Source organism: Hemitrygon akajei, chromosome 29 (assembly GCF_048418815.1).
Source record: "Hemitrygon akajei chromosome 29, sHemAka1.3, whole genome shotgun sequence".
Taxonomy (NCBI): Eukaryota; Metazoa; Chordata; class Chondrichthyes; order Myliobatiformes; family Dasyatidae; genus Hemitrygon; species Hemitrygon akajei.
This window is the reverse complement of record NC_133152.1, coordinates 26,856,122-26,874,596: the sequence shown is the minus strand read 5'-3', so window position 1 is coordinate 26,874,596 and position 18,475 is coordinate 26,856,122. Positions and strand designations below refer to the sequence as shown.

Genomic DNA, 18,475 nt, shown 5'->3' with positions numbered 1-18,475 from the left:
GTATTATTCAATGAGATTTTATTATACATTAGATCGTACAAAACATCTGAAATAAGAACAGCAAAGTAGTTTTATTTTTACCTTTTATTATTAAAGAAAAGTTTCCATTGGAGAAAGCAGAGGGTGACATCATTATCCGTCCCTGATCATGGATATTATAAAGCCGTTGTTCACCTGCTGAGAACATATCTAGAACACGATCAAACTTGTATACACCATCATTTGAGAACCAGTCCCAATGGGCCACTCGCTGACGATCTTTCAAACGGTCCTGTGTCCATACTATTCGCTGACTATAGCACTGCAGTACAACTTCCGACCCAGCGGGAGCAGACATGTTTTGGTATGCCAACACAACACTGTCTGAGTTCTGTCCATTTGCAGGAACTGTAAATAAAATAAGATTAATATGTTTACTTCTCAATTGCCATAAACTACATTTCATCTGTTTCATGGAAGCAAAGTTTGCCAAGAAATTCAATTGTACGATGTTATTTTTATCAGTGTTATGCAAATAGAACTTCTTTTTTCGAGAATGAAGCATTATAATTCCTGGTCATCTTGCATCACTGGAAATTCCTGTATTGGGGTACACGTGTGACAAATTCCATGTGCAACATTCCTTTCAAAGCACTGAAAGCGAAGTTGTACCATGTTATCCTGGTAGCAACCTTCAATCTGGCTTCATAGTGTAGGACTGAATTGGAAAGTCTGCCATGTACGTTCATCTTTCACTAACCCCCATCTCCCTCTACCCCTCCCCAACATTACACTGCACCAATCCCTGCCATCTTCTCAGACTGTAATTCCTGTCCAAGATCATAAATCACCTATCTGCTACCTTGTAATCTCTTTTCAGGCATGAAACAACCCTCACAATTTGCCACCCTTTCAGCCTTCAAACTATCCATCAGTGCTGGCATCCGATACTAACATTCATCCAAGTTTTCAAAACTTCCCTCTCAGTCCCCGAACTCTGATCATTTATCAATGCAAGAATCCTGGCCACCAACATCACCTATGCCAGAACCTCCTGCTCTTAGCACAGACCAACTCAATTCTGTGGTTACTGGCAATTCCAAAACCACTCTTGCGACAGGGTGCTTAGTAACATATTGTCATTCTTGAAATACTCAAAGCCTGGAGAGTTGTGCCCAAGTTTCTGTTTGAAAAAGGAAGTGGACAACTAAAATGCTCATAGCCATCCTGTTGTTACACCAACCTCCTACACCCACTGCACTCATTCTTTTAGGTTTTAGTAGATCATGGCTTTTAATATAGGATGTTCCCATTGCTGCCTTCTCTCCTATACTAAAGGCCACTATTTACTGGATACAGTCAGTGTAAAAGTTCTTCAAGGCATAGACTTCCTAAGTTATATTTATCAAAATGTTTATAGTTAGTACGGAACATGTTCAACAAGAGGTGAAGGGCAATTCCGGATTTATTTTCAGGGTAAGAGACTGGAAGAAGAAAGAAGCAACAGGAGGAAAGCATTTTTATTTTTGCACTATAATTCAGTTAGATTGAGCTTAGTCATGGAAAAGAACAACATAAAATAGGAATGGAGGTATTAAGTTGGGATAAGAATTTTTTTTACTGGACTGAGGAGCGTTTTAGCAAAAGTGACAAGCAACTACTTAAAAGTAGATCAGTTTCAGAGCAATGGGAGGCATCTGAGGAAGCAATCAAGGGAAAGGGAGCATGTGAAAAAACACTGGCAAGTATAATCAAAGAAAATTCAACAGTTTTATGAGTGACCCAGAAAGATATTTCCTTTGGCTCAGGAATTTAAAAATGCAGGAGACATAGAATTAAAGTAATTTGTAGAAGGATTAAAATGGTGATGAGGTAATCCCTTCTCACCCAGAAGGCAGCAGGTGTCAGGAACTCACTGCCTGAAAGGATGGTGGAGGTAGAAACCCATATTACATTAAAAAAAGTACTTGGATGTATATTTGAAAAGCCACCATCTGCAAGACAAATGACCCAGTGCTGTTAAGTGCGATCAGGCTGCATATTTTTTATATGACTAGCAGAGATATACAGGGCTGAATGACCTTCTAAGAAATGTAGAAAATTAGAAGCAAATTAGAAGAAATTAGAAGCTTTCGATCCTTCAAGCCTCATCTGTTATTCAGTATGATCATGGCTCATCATCCAAATTCAATCAGAATCAGGTTTATTATCACTGGCACATGACAAGAAATTTGTTAATTTAACAGCAGCAGTTCAATACAATACGTAATATAGAAGAGGAAAATAAATAAATAAAATAAAAATAATAATCATAATAAATAAGTAAATCAATTACAGTATACGTATATTGAATAGATTAAAAAATGTGCAAACAACAGAAATACTGTATATTTTGAAAAGTGAGGTAGTGTCCAAGGGTTCAATATCCATTTAGGAATTGGATGGCAGAGGGGAAGAAGCTCTTCCTGAATTTCTGAGTGTGTGCCTTTAGTCTTCTGTACCTCCTACCTGATGGTAACAGTGAGAAAAGGGCATGCCCTGGGTACTGGAGATCCTTAATAATGGATGCTGCCTTTCTGAGACACCACTCCCTGAAGATGTCCCGGGTACTTTGTAGTCTAGAATCCAAGATGGAGCTGACTAGATTTACAACCCTCTGCAGCTTCTTTCGGTCCTGTGCAGAGGCACTCCCTCCCCCCCCAACCCACCAATCAGATTGCGATGCAGCATGTCAGAATGCTCTCCATGGTACATCTATAAAAGTTTTTGAGTGTATTTGTTGATATGGCAAATCTCTTCAAACTCCTAATGAAGTATAGCTACTGTCTTACCTTCTTTATAACTACATCGATATGTAGGGACCAGGTTAGATCCTCAGAGATCTTGACACCCAGGAACTTGAAACTGCTCACTCTCTCCACTTCTGATCCCTCTATGAGGATTGGTATATGTTCCTTCGTCTTACCCTTCCTGAAGTCCACAATCAGCTCTTTTGTCTTACTGATGTTGAGTGCCAGGTTGTTGCTGCGGCACCACTCCACTAGTTGGCATATCTCACTCCTGTACGGCCTCTCGACACCACCTGAGATTCTGCCATCAATGGTTGTATCGTCAGCAGATTTATAGATGGTATTTGAGCTATGCCTAGCCACACAGTCATTGGTATAGAGAGACTTGACTTGACTTGACTTGACTAGAGCAGTGGGCTAAGCACACACTCCTGAGGTGCGTCAGTGTTGATCATCAGCGAGGAGTATATGTTATCACAAATAAGCATATATTATGGTCTTCTGGTTAGGAAGTCAAAGATCCAGTTGCAGAAGGAGGTACAGAGTTCTAGGCTCTGCAACTTCTCAATCAGGATTGTGGGAATGATGGTATTAAATGCTGAGCTATAGTTGATGAACAGCATCCTAACATAGGTGTTTGTGTTGTCCAAGTGGTCTAAAGCCATGTGGAGAGCCATTGAGATAGAGTCTGTCGTTCACCTATTGTGGCGAAAGGCAAATTGCAATGGGTCCAGGTCCTTGCTGAGGCAGGAGTTCAGTCTAGTCATGACCAACCTCTCAAAGCATTTCATTATTGTAGATGTGAATGCTACCAGGCGAAAGTCTTTAAGGCAGTTTACATTATTCTTCTTAGGCATTTGTACAATTGTTGCCTTTTTGAAGCAAGTGGGAACTTCCACCCATAGCACTGAGAAGTTGAAAATATCCTTGAATACTCCCACTAGTTGGTTAACACAAGTTTTCAGAGCCTTACCAGGTACTCCATTGGGACCTTCCGTCTTGCAAGTGTTCACTCTCTTTAAAGACAGCCTAACATTGGCCTCTGAGACAGAGGTCACAGGGTCATCAGGTATAGCTGTAGTTATGTTCTCCCTTTCAAAGCAGGCATAGAAGGCATTGAGTTCATCTGGTAATGAAGCATCGCTGCCATTCATGCTATTGGGTTTCGCTTTGTAGGAAGTAATGTCCTGCAAACCCTGCCAGAGTTGCCGTGCATCCAACGTTCCCTCCAACCTCATTCAAAATTGTCTCTTCGCCTTTATAATAGCCCTCCTCAAATCATACCTGGTTTTCTGGTACAGGCCTGGGTCACCAGACCTGAATGCCACAGATCGAGCCTTCAGCAGATGACATACCTCTTGGTTCATCCGTGGCTTTTGGTTTGGGAACGTACAGTAAATCTTTGTAGGCACACACTCATCCACACAGGTTTTAATGAAGTCGGTAACAACTGCAGCATTCTCATCCAGGTTCGAAGATGAATCCCTGAATACAGTCCAGTCCACCGATTCAAAGCAGTCCTGTAGGCACTCCTGTACTTCCTTTGTCCAGACCTTCTTGGTCCTCACTAGTGGTGCTGCAGTCTTCAGTCTCTGCCTATACTCAGGGAGTAAAATTACAACCAGGTAATCAGACTTCCTGAAGTGAGGGCGTGGAATAGCACGGTAGGCATTCTTGATAGTGGTGTAGTAATGGTCCAGTGTGTTGTTTCCGCTGGTATTGCAAGTGATCTGTTGATGTTAATTGCTTAATGATTTTTTCAGACTGGCCTGGTTAAAATCTTCCACAACAATGGTGAAGGTGTTAGGATGTGCTGCTTCATGCCTGTTGATCCCATTGCTCAAATCATCTAAAGCCTGAATGACATACCCTATTCCAGCTTTCTTCCTCTTATCCCTTAACCCTGCCCCCAAAAAATCCAAATTCTTCTTAAATATATTGAATGATTTGGTTTCAACTGTGTTTAAGATAAAGAACTCCACAGATCCACCACTCTGGGAAAATAAATTTCATGTCAGTCTTAAATGACTTACCCCTTATCCTGAGCCTGTGATCCCCTGTCCTATACTTCCTGGCTATTGGTATTTTGTAGTATTTTATGAGAATCCTCTCAATTTGCTAACCTCAAGCAAACATAAACTTAGTTGACCCTTTCAATTCTGGTACTCAGTGTGATAAATCTGTTTGGTACTTCCTCCATTGCAATACATTCTTCCTAATATAGGAAGCCAATACCTCACGTATTATTCAAGATCTCACCAAGGTCCTGCACTATTGCAGTGCGTCATCCCTGCCCCTACAATTAGATTCTTCTCACAGCAAATGCCAGACTACAATTTCCCTTTACTTTTAGCAACCGGTGAAAAAGGATATCCAAGTCTCACTGTACTATCTGCTTTCCCAATCAACTGCCATTAAGACAACAGTCTGTCTTTCTGTTCTTGCCACCAAATTGATTAATCACATTAAACCACATTTCCATGTATCCATCTATTTCCTCAATCTATTCAAACCATCCTTGAGCTTCTCTGTAACATCCTCTGCATCAGCTTTGTGTTGATCCTTCATCCAAATCATTAATATGTATATTGTGAACAGTGTGGACCCAGCACCAATCCCTGTGAAACTTCACTGGTCACTGCTTATCACTCATAAAAAGACCCACTTATTCCTACTCTGTTTCCTTTCAGCCAATCAGTTCTCTACGCATATCAGCATAATTAATATGCTTTAATTTTGCATGCTTACTCTTACGTGAGACCTGATGGAAAAACTTCTGAAGTCCAAATATACTCTATCCAGTATTTAGAAAATTATACTTGAGAATTGCAATTGAAAGCATCAGAAGCAAACTGGATACTGTTGCCTTCTGATTTGCATCACATGGACTCGCTCCCTTATAAAGGATCATACAGTATCCAGCAGAGTTCACTGAACAGCAATCTAGAACAGGAATTGTGATAAATTTTTCATTTCCAATACAACAAATAAATATAACTCCCATGAAGCTCAGCTGAGAACAGCCATGGGTATATTGTTATACTGTATTCTCAGACTGGTGGTAGTTTCAGAAGTAAACACGTTATCTCCTATCCTTATTACCCTGTGAACACATAAACAACTCTTTAGATTTTAAGTATTTAGTGCACTGTATGTTTGTTTGTTTGTCTGACAATTTAATGGAGGGAATAAGGAAGGCAAATTATATATCTTATTGCCAGGAAGGATGACCAAAGTTATGCTGGGATTTGGTTTAGAGTGAATCAGCCTACCATTGCTTGGTCATTAAATTGCAGCAACTTAATTTTTCTTTTTTTCTGAGGAACAACTGAAATAATTGTCTTTTCAACTGTTAATAAAAGCTTTTCAAGTTGCAACTTTCTATGATACAAGTAGAAATGTTGTTATTGTAGTTAATTTTGTAAACTTTAATTGTGTAAAATGAGCTTTGCACTCAGCCTGTTCATATCTGCACTCAGCCTGTTCATCCTAATATTTATCGCTATTGTGAGAAGTGGCCAAAGTGGGACCTCAGTGTGGCAAAATCTTTTCCAGAGTACATCCATAACGAAGTCGAGAAAACATAAATTGCAGTACCACTTTAGAGCAATAGCAAGTCAGCATCTGCCAAAATTCAATTAAATCAATGGAAGATGAAACAGGGCAAACTGTTTTAAGAATTAGCAATTTCTGATTACCCATTTTGTGTGTAAAAAAACAACAAAACAAATTTCAGCTCCAATGTTTACAAATAGCATTACAATTTTGTTTCACATTTTATTCAGAAAGAGCTATGATTGAGTTGTGATTACAGTTAAAACTCAATTCCCAATATCAATTAATTTATTTCTTTGCATAGTGAGAAGCATGCAATGTATTTTAGCACTTTATATCAATATAGCTGTAGATTGGAGTGTCCAGCCATGCAACCTAGAAACAAATCACATATCTGCAGGGCACTGAATGTCTCCTTTACATACTTATAAAGAAACAAATAATGAGCAATCACTTACCATTAGTGTAGGCAAGGGCAAATTTCACTGTAATAAGAAAAAAATCAGAAACATTATGTCTTTGGAATTCATTTGCTCCCAAACCGGAAGTATTAAAGCAGCATTGCAGTTAACTCTAATAATATTTTTAAAAGCTGATCAAAGTTCATAGCCTTAAATTGAAAACTTTGTAAAAAAAAAAGAAAAGCCGACTTATTTTCAAATTCAACCTTTATGGACTCAGTTGGCGACCTAGAACAATAGTGTCATGATTCCAGTCATTTAACCCAAAAATAAACACATGAGGGAATCACAAAAGGGAAGCCCACTGTCAAGACAAAGTACAGAGAAATATTTGTCGCATTGTCTGATGTCTCACATTATTGTTGCAGGTTGTGGTAACTTCTGAAGTGTTAGAGAAAGAGAGGAGATGAATAGAGATAGTAGAATGCCAAAAATTTACCTTCAAACACTTCAAAAATTTTCTTGAGAAGACTGATAATTGGAAAAAGAAGCAGACAGATGTTTACAGCAACAGCCATGTTTGTTTGGCAAGAGATAGCAGCACAGCCAACTTCTAGCTGTTCCCCATAAGGAATATGGAACAGCAGAAGGAAAAATATCATGATGTTATAAAATATAAAGAGTGAGGTTTCTATATTTGCCTTAGGATTCAAGGCTATGACAAATCAGGCTCTAGCTTATTCTCTCTCTCCCCCACTTATTGACACTACCAGACAACGACACACACTACAGATATGCTGATCATATATAGGTTCACCTCACTAAATTGTCACTTTTTCTTACAGACCAAGGTAATACACAACTATCACTCATTCCAAACTCAAATGGAGCTCTTAATCTATAAGGTAAATTAGTCTGGAAGAAAGTTTCCTTATTGATGTACATTAAACAACTTTTCACCAGGGTTTGGAGACTATACAAGTTTCTAATATTTCTTTCCGTATCACTCTATCCCTATAGAAATGACCCATGCTAAGCACTTTCAACAAAAGGAAGCATGCATGCAGTTTATCTTTGCAGGCTCATAATTAATAATATATTTACTCTCAAATGAGTATCACCCCAGAGTACAGTATTTCAAGGGAAAGACATACATTGAAAAGAAACATTGCTCTAGGGAAAATATCTGGCTCTAATGGATTACAGTGAGGTAGGACAAGAAAATCTATTGTGGAGGGTAGCTTCACATGTTGGAATGGCTCTAATCATAAAAGGAAAGCCTTCTAGAAACTTCTGTGGATGCACGTAGATATACCTTTTTGTATATGTGCCAGACTAAATGCAAAATGTGACATGGAATATGGTGAAGTCCATTCTTCATATCAAAGAGGCTGTGCAAAGTCATAAGAAGATAATGTCTATTCTGAGGGTAATACATACATCTATGACATTCTGGCAGTGTAACTGCTGATGGATCAAGTTACAGCTTCGATATAGATGGAGGATAAAATTATTAGAAGTCTTACTGTTATTGTGAAGTTCCAGGCTGAATCTGACCAGAACCCTGGTAACTCTGAACCCATATGAGTGGATAAGATGTTTTATGGGAACATCATGATGTCTCGTTGATCTACACAGTAACCACAAGGGAGCAGACAGTAATTTTTCAACAGATGATGGTCAGGTCTGGCAGTGATTTGGAGGCTATGGTGATCTGGGTCATAGTAGAACTTTATCTGCCTGGTCTTGTGAGAGTTCCTGTGATACTGCAGATTCTGCCCTTCCCAAAAACATCAACGTTCTGCATTTCACTAAAGTCTCTTAGCAAATGGCTACATTTGTGCACCATAGCTACTTTTCTAGACCACAATTTCTGATGAGTTAAATGCAACAGTCAGAAGCCAGTTTTACAGTTCAGTGTGGGCGTAGAGCACAGATGTTTGTTTCCTGCTCAGAAAAGAGGGCAGATTTCCAACAGGCAGTGTCTACAATGCACCACAGTGGAAGGACATTAAAACAAACATAGAAAAGGGCTGGGGGTAAAATGGGAGCCTTTAAATCTCCTTCTTAACCAGAATTATAATCTGGCACTAATACAGTACAAATGGGCTAGGCTGTAATTTGTACAACTTCATAGTAATTGGTCTGTATTGATTTGAAAGTATGTTCCTAAACACAGACAATAACATATTTCACCACCCATTTTTGGCAGATTCTAAATATAAATATAGTTTCCTGTTATTCAAGGTTTGAACAGACATTTCAAAACATATCTTAACCTCAGAATATCTTCTCTGTAATCTTTAGCATATGTTCTACTAAATAATGGTGCCAGACAATCTGTTTTTGGTTTACAAAGATGGCTTACTTGGAATTTAAAGGGATAGTTTTGAGTTGAGCTAGTTCTAATCAGTACAGTATTTGATAAAATAGTGAAAGTGGATCAGTACATGGTGTGAACTTAAGAGTTTTATTGTTTCACAATCAAGTGTTTTTGGCTGTGTTAAACATGTGGAAATGATCTCTGACCCTACTTTATTACAAGTGTTCCTTTGACAGAAAATAACCATGCCTCTGTAAAATATCCGAAAGTACACTTAAAGAAATATTTTTAAATTTCAACTCTCTCAATCCTTCATACTGAATCTTTTAATATAATAACTGATGTTATCCTTTGAAATTCAGATCTGGCCCAAATTTCTATGTCTGAAATCACACCCTGTTGAGCCCACATTGTCCTTTATTTCTGATCTTTTTTACATCCCTGAATTTTTGTGGTCACCACTGACAGTGAGGCCTTCTGTTCTGGAATTTCCTCACTCAACGTTTCCAACTTTTTCTACTTCTTTCGTAATTCTTTAAAATCTAACTCTTTGGCCAATCTGCCCTACTCTGAAATTTGATTCACATCAGATTTGTTTAATATTTATTTCAAAGTCTAAAGAAGCATACAGCAGCTTAAGATACTCTGCTTTTCAATAAGATCATAGCTGACCCTGTGCCTGATTTTCATAACCAGCTAAATGCTTAACCAGTTAAAACGAGTCAAGGAAAATTTGGCTCTCCTTCAACAACTATTTTAAAGGAACATTAAACTTTATCTAAACCTTAACTTAACATCTTAACTTATGCACAAAACCTGAAAACACCGTAGGATATTGATGCACCATCAATAACTCCCTGAGACGTGAGGCAAGATATCGGCTTTTATTGACTGGAAGAAAGAACAAGCAGCAATTGACCACCACACTACATCCTGGAGACTGAGGGCAGGGCTCAGGCCCCAATCGCCTTTATACCGGGGTCTGTGGGAGGAGCCACGGTCAGTGGGAGGAGCCACAGGAGCAGTCAGCGGGGGGGGGGGCTTGTCCAAACAGGTATATGTAGTTCACCACAGACATGAAGGTATGTTTGTGTGAATTACATGTTCAAAATGGAATTGAGTTCTCATTTCTTAAAATCGAACAGTGATTCAGCCTGACACTTGTCAAAGTATGGAACCTGAAAGTCAAGAGTTGTTTAATTAAACTGGTGAATATATCAGGAAATGCATGTACTTCTGTAGAAACGTGATGAAGCTTCACACAGATTATCTATTAATTTTATTTTATATATATTTGTTTTTGGGATCCGAGCATTGCTAGCTAGCCAACATTTATTGACCATCTCTAAAAGCTAGTAGTGAGATGTCTTTTTGAACTATGCAAACCATTTGCAAAAGGTATATCCACATCATTGTGAGCAGGAAGTTTGAGGATTTAGGCCCAGTGATTATGAAAAACCCACTTGGAGAGGAAGTTGCAAATGGTTGTGTTCCCATGCCCCTACTGCCCTTTTCCTTGTTGATAGTTATGATTGTGGATTGAGGAGTGCCATTGGAGTACCCTGGGTGAGCAACTGCAGTGCTTTTGAGAAAACTGTACACACCACTGCCATTGTGCAGCAGTGATGCAGGAAATCCTATTTAGCATAGCTGATAGGTCATCAGTTAAGCAGATTGGTTTATCCTGGGTACGGTTGAGCTTCTTGAGAGTCGTTAGTCCTTCTAGAAGGCAAGTGGAGAGTGTTAACATCATGCTTCTGATATGTACCTTATAGGGGAATCTTTAGCTGTCATGAGGTTTGGCAATTTCAGTCATTTAACCACTCATGTTGCTGGAATTCCCCTCACCTATTTCAGGGCCATCTTATTAATTAAAAATGTGCATTATATACTCTTCCTTCCTACCCCTTCCCTCAAACTGTATGAACAGTTTTCAAATTGAGAACCATCATATTATCCTGTAATTGATCACGTTATTTCTTGTGTCTTCTGTAGTTCCAGCTGTTTTTACAGCTTTCAAACTAGGTCCCTTAATAACCAATTCTGGCTGGCCTAATTGTCAAGGTCTCTTGTGGAATACAGTGTTTTTCTGTATGATCTAAGGGCATTATACTTTGTGTATGTATAGTGCACCCCTCCAAATTTAGTTTGGGTCCTTCACTTGCATGACTTACATGGATACATCTCGGCATATGTAGAGAGATCAAGGTATGTCATATTTTAATGACTCGTGCTCAGATTTTTTGTGTACATTTGTGTCCTGTCACTCACATCATTCAGATCAGAGTAGTCCTTAACTGGAAAGCTTTGTCTGCTTTGGTGGTTACTAAAGGGGCCAACATAACTTGAACTGCTGTTGTGTTAAGGCATATAAGTTGCAGGTAGTTGATCCTTGAATAGTTTTCTTAGAATTCACTCCTCACACAATATTTCATGGATGCCAATGTCATTTTAGGGATCCCAGTTGTGACTCTGACCCACACCAGAATCCTCATACCTGCATGAAATGGTGTCCAACTGCCATGTAACTCCTTCCTTCTCACCAATGCCCAGCTAATCAGTGTACAACTCTACAATCCCCTATGTTTCTAATTTTCAATGCTCCCAATCCAAAAGCTCCAGACACCCAATGTACTTAAAGCCCAATATCTTTTTCACTGATGACAGATCAAGTCTCTGAGGTAAGAATTGTCTATGTACAAAGTCCCCAAAATTAGATTCCTAACCAGAGTAATTTAGCTGAGCTCTGATAATGAAGCAACTGCAGTTAGTGCCTTTGATCTTACAAAGCTGGAATTTCTTCTCTTTAATTATTATTCATTATTACCTGCTTGACATAACCTGTATATGGTTGCCATATGAGGTCAGTCATATTTGGCCAATGCCCTCTGCCATGCTGGATGGGCTCACACATGGCCACTTGGTCAAGGAAATGAAAGGAGTTTGATGGCCATATAATTCATTGACCATAATCTATAGGAGAGAAATGAGCATTCTCATCTAGAAGTACAGAAGGTACTAATGTAATCCTGCCCTTTATCATTAGAGACCTGGAATATGAAGTAGAGGCAGTTTTACTTCAGTTATATACAAGGCTTTGGCGAGACATCATGAATTCTGGATTCCGTTCAGGAAAGTGATCTGGCTTAGATGGGTGTGATACAGTCACAAGAGCATATTCAGTGAAGTTACCATTATGTGGTTACATAAATATGTTTTCTCTTGATCTCATGGACCAGAATCTAAAGGAGGGAAAATGAGAAATCTAGCCCAGAAATACAAAAAGTACTAAGGAAATGTTCTAAATAACATGAGTAAAATGATAACAAATTGATATTATTTATATTCTAAGACACAAATCTAAAATGATGGGAATGTGCTAAAATTTGGTATTAACTACTTAGCAGCAAAATCAAGAAGCACTTTTTCTCATAGACTCTATGAGGAGTTTTCTATGACAAGGGCATTTGAAATCTAGAACTCCTTCAAACCAACTTCTTGCATTTGTGTCAGCCTTTTAATGAATAATTGGCAAACAAAAATATGCCACAAAAGGGCAGAAGGCCAAAACTGGGGCAAAAATAATTTGAAAGAATATATTAAAGAAAGGCTAGATGGGATTTTAGAGCTGAGGGCCCAGACAACTGAAGGCACAGCCACTAATGGGAGAGCAGAGAAAATCAATAATACATAATGGAGAGTGCAGGGATCTCAGAGGATTGTTGTATGGGACAATTGAAATTTCCAGGCGTCAAAAATTTTTTTAAAATTTGGGTACGTAAAGGAAATGATCAGATGAATGGAGTTGAGGTACCAATCATCCATGGCCTAATCGAATCACTGAGCAAGCTGACAGAGCTGAATGGGTTTTGTCTGTTCCTGCAGAGAAAGTATAATCATGTGATGCTTTGGAAGGGCAAAGGAATGACGGCTGAGGTTAGGAACAGCTGCTTACAGTTAAAAAAAAATTCTGAGCTGTTCAATGTTACAAGCTTCAAGGTCAAATGAGCCTGCTTCTGAAGCAAGAGTAGAGAAAAATAGTTTTCAAGAAGTTGCTAAAATATCATTGGGGAGCTCATGTAAGAAGTAAGTGTCTAACCAATGCATTACACTGAAAAAAGTAGAGGCTGTAATGTAGCAATCTCAATGCAAGAAACAGGAAGATAGGTACCGACTATTATAAATTTAGAGAACATACCAGTAAGAATTGATAATGGCATGAAATACCAGCTCTTTAACAAGACAGCCAGTATAATGCACAGCTACACACCTAAGTGTTCCATAGCAAATAATCGGGATAAGAGTTACATACAAATTAATACATCGGGTGGGGTGAACTACATACAAGATGACACGCAAGGTATCTGCTGTGTAATACACAGGATAAAATGTGCTCCATATGGGATAACACTCTCGACACCAACAACCTTTAATATAGTTCCTTTAATGAAATAGAACATTCCTGGAAATAAGTATGGGATGAAACGAATATTGTGTGTTGCAGAGGTTAAGTGAGTAGTTTTGGGTCTGTTATCTAAGAAATGATATGCTGGCATTGGAGAAGGTCCAGAGAAGGTTCATGACAATCAGGGTTAACATATGAGGAGCACCTGGTGACCCTGGGCCTGTACTCACTGGAGTTTAAAAGAATTAAGGGTGATCTCATTGAAACCTATTAAATATTGAAATGCCTAGATAGAGGAGAAGTGGAGAGGATATTTCCTATAGTGGACAAGTCTAGGACCAGAGGGCACAGCCTTAGAATAGAGGGACGTCTATTTAGGATAGAGATGAAGAGGTATTTCTTTAGCCAGAGAGTGGTGAATCTATGGAATTCATTGCCATGGATGGCTATGGAGGCCAAGTCATTGAATATACTTAAAGAGGAGGTTGATAGGTTCTTGATTATTAAAAACATCAAAGGTTACGGGCAGAAGGCAGGGGAATGGGGTTGAGAGGCATAATAAATCAGCCATGATTGAATGGTGGAGCAGATCTGATGGGTCGAATAGCCAAATCCTTTTCCTATGTCATCAGGTCTTAACAATTACTATCGATATGTATCAACAAGCATTTTAGCCTGAAGACTGTGAAAGCTTAGTCTAATTTTGTCCCATGTCACTAAGCATATACCATTTCTGTCAGGAGTCTCCATGTATTATCTGAGGGCTAATTGTTGCTTCAACTAAAACTGGCAAAAAATAGGTCCCATTTTCAACATGAATAAGTGTAGTATGTTCAGAGAGTCTATACAAATGATCAAAGCATGGAAGTACAGACTTCGTCCCCTATTTGAATGATTTTAATTCCATTCCCCCTTCATCTAATTCTTATGACATTTCCCTTCCTCACATTCCAACACAATTTTCCTTTGATTCTCATTCAATTTGATTCTAATATTTCTCCCCTTTAGTCAGTATCTACATAAATAACTCTTCCTTTCCTTAACTCTAATTCTGTTCTTATTATTATTTTATGTGCACTCACATCTAGTGCCTCTGATTATAGCCCACAGCCCTTTGTTTGCCTGGGCACCACTTTCAAAGTTACTTAACTGAAAATTGACATCATATGCATGTGAATTTCCAAAAAGATCACCTTTGAATCATTTTTGCCACTTCAGATATCCAACTAGGCATCTCTCACAATGATTCACCAATTTCACCAGATGTAATTTAGACCAAGTTATTCTAGGGCAACCATCGCTGAGTTAGGTTCACAGGAATGAGCTCTAACCTTTTGATCCCAAAGATCATTGTAACGCCAACAAACCAGCATTCCAAATCTCAAACCCTCCAAGCCTTCAATCTGACAAGTTCTTAAGACCTACAATCTTAGGTTCTCATCCTTCTCACAGACTCCATTCCAGCTTCACTCATTCTTGCATAACAACTTTCAAACCTAATCCCGCTTGTGGCCTCCTCTCCCTATTCTAAGCCTTCTTTCAAACCACATAGCAAACCCATTAATCCTTCTTGGAAATACTCCTTACATCAAACTAAACCTTTCCAACTAAACACTAGGCCTTGACCGTCAATCTATTGTCACCAGCAACTTCTCTCCAAAATCAGTTCCCAGGCTCCAGTCTTAGGAAGTCTATTTTCAATTACACAATTGTGTTACACCCTTTTGGATGCAATAGAATTACTATTCAAATATAGACTTACTAAAACACAATCTGCCCAATTCTGTCTACACAAGAGAGATTCCCGCAATGATATATCTGCAATAGCAAAGAGCTTCATGTCTAAGGAACTATCAGGGTTAAGCAATGAACTTGCTTTTGGAATTGAAGAAAAGTTATGAGCCTGGAATGTGGTTGATAAGGGCTCTGCAAACTTGTTTATGTTTTCATGGATTTTGGCTCAAAAACATCTGAACCAGCTGTGAATATTGTGATTTATGAATCATTCCCAGTCTTAATTGCTGTCAAAGTGTTTTCACTGTGCATTTGTTTGTCTTATCACCATTATTCCAATGGTTAGAAATACTGTACAAACAACCACTTCCACGAAGCCACTCTGAATCTGTTAGGCAATCACTTTAAACCTGCTCATCCAGCAGAAAAGAGGCATAAGGTTAATATCAACTGTGGGACTTCTTTCCAAATCTTTGAATTTCTCACATTTCAAATTTTACAGGCAATTAATACTCTCCCTTAATTGTTTATCATCTTGGCCTTACGTGAAATGTGTCACACCAAGATTATTACCAGATGGATAGAGGAAATGATTCATGAATTTGCTCAAAGCCTCCATGAAAAACTGCATCATCTCCTTTGTTCAAAGACAGTATAAAAAACCTTGAGACCATGTGTTGGATGTGTACAGAAACCCTGAGGGTGAACACCGCCTCACTTGTCTAGGCTGCCAGGTACTTCCTGCCTCATTTGTGGAAGAGTTTATAGTTCCTATACAGATTTTCTCAGTATACTCAGGACCAACAAAACTCAAATGGAAACAAACCACCATGAACCTCAGAGATAGCTTGCAATGAAATGTTATTGTAACTTAAAGCCTTTGTAGAAAAGCTTATTAAGAAGTGGTCAATTCTTTTTTTCAACTTCCTTGTAAGACCAGTATCAGCAGGCATATGCCAATATATCCCCATGCTATAACCCTACAGAAAATGTATATTTTCACCATATGACATCTTACTGCTGCCTGCCCAGTGACTATTTCTCACCAATTTTGTTAAGGAAAGTGCCACGCTCACATAAATAATGTCCATATATTATATGATTTGATTGTTCATAGCTCTAGTCCACAGTTAAAATTCAAGTATTTGTTTTTATTTAGTTTTCTTTCTATCACTTCCGAAGCATTGATTCTTGCTTGGGTACTGTTTCTAGAATCTCCTTTGCGTTAATCATTTAAACAGTGAGTGCGGAACTATATTCAACATGTGGCAAATAACATCTCAACCCAATCCTGTCATTCTCTAATCAACAGCAAGAACCTATCTAAAAGATTTGCTTCCAATGTCAAGATACACTGAAGTAAACTGCAGTCAAGAAAGAGGTCAACAATGCACAACAGGAATTCCAATGTGTTTGAATCAGCCCATTTTTCATTCTGTACCTTCTGATTTCATTTTGGATATAGAAAGTGTACAAACATGAGGCAGATCCCTTTCAGAAACCTCTTGGGAATACTATTTAAATAAAACATCTGATCATCAAACACAGGACCTCAGGAATCTGAGGTGGGACCTGATATATGTATACAAAATTATTAAGAAGCACAGATAGGTAGATAGTAAGGAGCATTTTTTTTTCCTGTGGCAGAGGCATATAAGACCAGAGACCATGGGTTTAAGATGAGAGCTCTGAGGAGGAATATATTTACCCAGACAGTTAATGCTATCTGGAACGTCGTGCTTGAGAAGGTGATCGAGGCAGGTATTCTCAAGACTTTTAAGAAGCATTCGAACAAGCACTTGAATTGCCAGGACACTAACACAGAAAGAAGAGTCCTTTGCTATTGCAGATATATTACTGCAGGTTATTGATGAAGTTATGGTAAATGGATCTGTATAGTTAGCTACTTGATCATAAGCATGTTTGTGATTGGCCAAAAGGCCTGTTTCTATACCCTTTGAACATGTACATCCCCTGTTAGAATTCTATATGAAATGCTCCAGAATGGGTTAAATAACAAATTTCCCTTTGCATGATTCCAGGAAACATAAGTAAATGTAGTATGGGTTGGTTAAAATTTAGATTTACTTCGTACTGTTTCATCAAATACCCAAGGCAGGGTCCAGCTTAAGTTATTCCCCCTATAATGACCAATTAAGCTTTTCTTGGGCAAATTGAAGAGGAGCTAAATACAAAAGTAAATCCCACTGAGTTTTCTAGCTCTGGATAGTCATAAGAATTCTCAAATTATCATAAATATTGCAACATTTTTATTCTAAACTCTGGCACTTTATTCCAGAGATGCATTACTTATTTAAAAGCTTTTGATAATGTCTATCTAAACTCAACCTCATTTATCAAAACTATCAGAATTAAACAAGTAACACCCTAAATGCAAATACCATTCAACTCGGACATCCAAACCAGCAAAATTTTGGCTCCATTGAAAAGTTGCAGAGCGAAACACAAGAATGCAAGTTTTGGATCAAAATACAAAGATAAGATTTAAGTCTCTGAATCTTTAACAACATCTTAAGTTTCAAAAAGGATAGAAATCCTTACCTTTTAACAGCAGGAAATGCCACAACAGCAGTTTTAACAGTTGTCTCATTTTTTCTCTTTACCCCAGAAAATTTTTCAAGACTTTTACAAATCAAAAACAAATCATGACATCATCACAGCAACAAATCCGTAAAGGTCCAACTGTATTTTTTTTGTCCAAAAGAATCTATTAAAGTTTGGATTCTTCTTTTATCAAGAAACGATTGGGAAGATTGGGTGGTGGGTAGGTGGGGAGGGGGGTCCTCTCTTGTGCTAAAAACCCTACAACCAAATGAGCCTCTCTTGTCTCCAATTAATTACGAAGTCTGTGCAGTTTCTTACTTTGGAAGGCTGTAATGTGACTCTCCTGCTAGGGTACTGCTCTGCACGACTGCAGATCCTGAGCTGTGTTTTCTTCTTTCTTTGCGTGTGTGTGTTATTAATTTGCTGGAGTTGCAGCAGCTTTCAGCTGAACCAGCCCTATTTGACTCTGGGCCACTAAACTATTTTTCCCCTCCTTTAAACCGTTCCCTTAATACAGGCCTGGATTTGTCTTATCCACCCTCAATCACAATCTATTAAACCTATGTGTAATGATAAAATTTAAAGTGCAACAACAGTATAAGATGTAAAATTGCTATTAAAATGGAGTTCTACAATAAGCTCCAGCCTATTTGCCCTAGAGACATTTTTGTAAAACCTAAACTTACACCTCTAATGTTTATTTCTCCAATACATATATTAAAAT

General features: G+C 38.3%; 1 protein-coding gene across 4 annotated transcripts in view; it reads right to left on the bottom strand.

Annotated features, from left to right (window-relative positions):
- Positions 1–18,191, bottom strand: part of LOC140718368 (matrix remodeling-associated protein 8-like) — a 59,972-nt gene extending 41,781 nt beyond the window's left edge. For 2 of the 4 annotated variants that reach the window (XM_073031994.1, XM_073031996.1), the window contains exons 1-3: positions 17,749–18,191; positions 6,782–6,808; positions 82–387 (exon numbers count right to left, since the gene is read on the bottom strand). In XM_073031994.1, coding sequence (XP_072888095.1) covers positions 82–387; positions 6,782–6,808; positions 17,749–17,797 — 382 coding nt within the window. In that variant the 5' untranslated portion in view covers positions 17,798–18,191. The remainder of the gene's footprint in view (positions 1–81; positions 388–6,781; positions 6,809–17,748) is intronic. The other 2 variants (XM_073031995.1, XM_073031997.1) reach the window with 1 other exon arrangement.
- Positions 18,192–18,475: the final 284 nt, after the last annotated feature.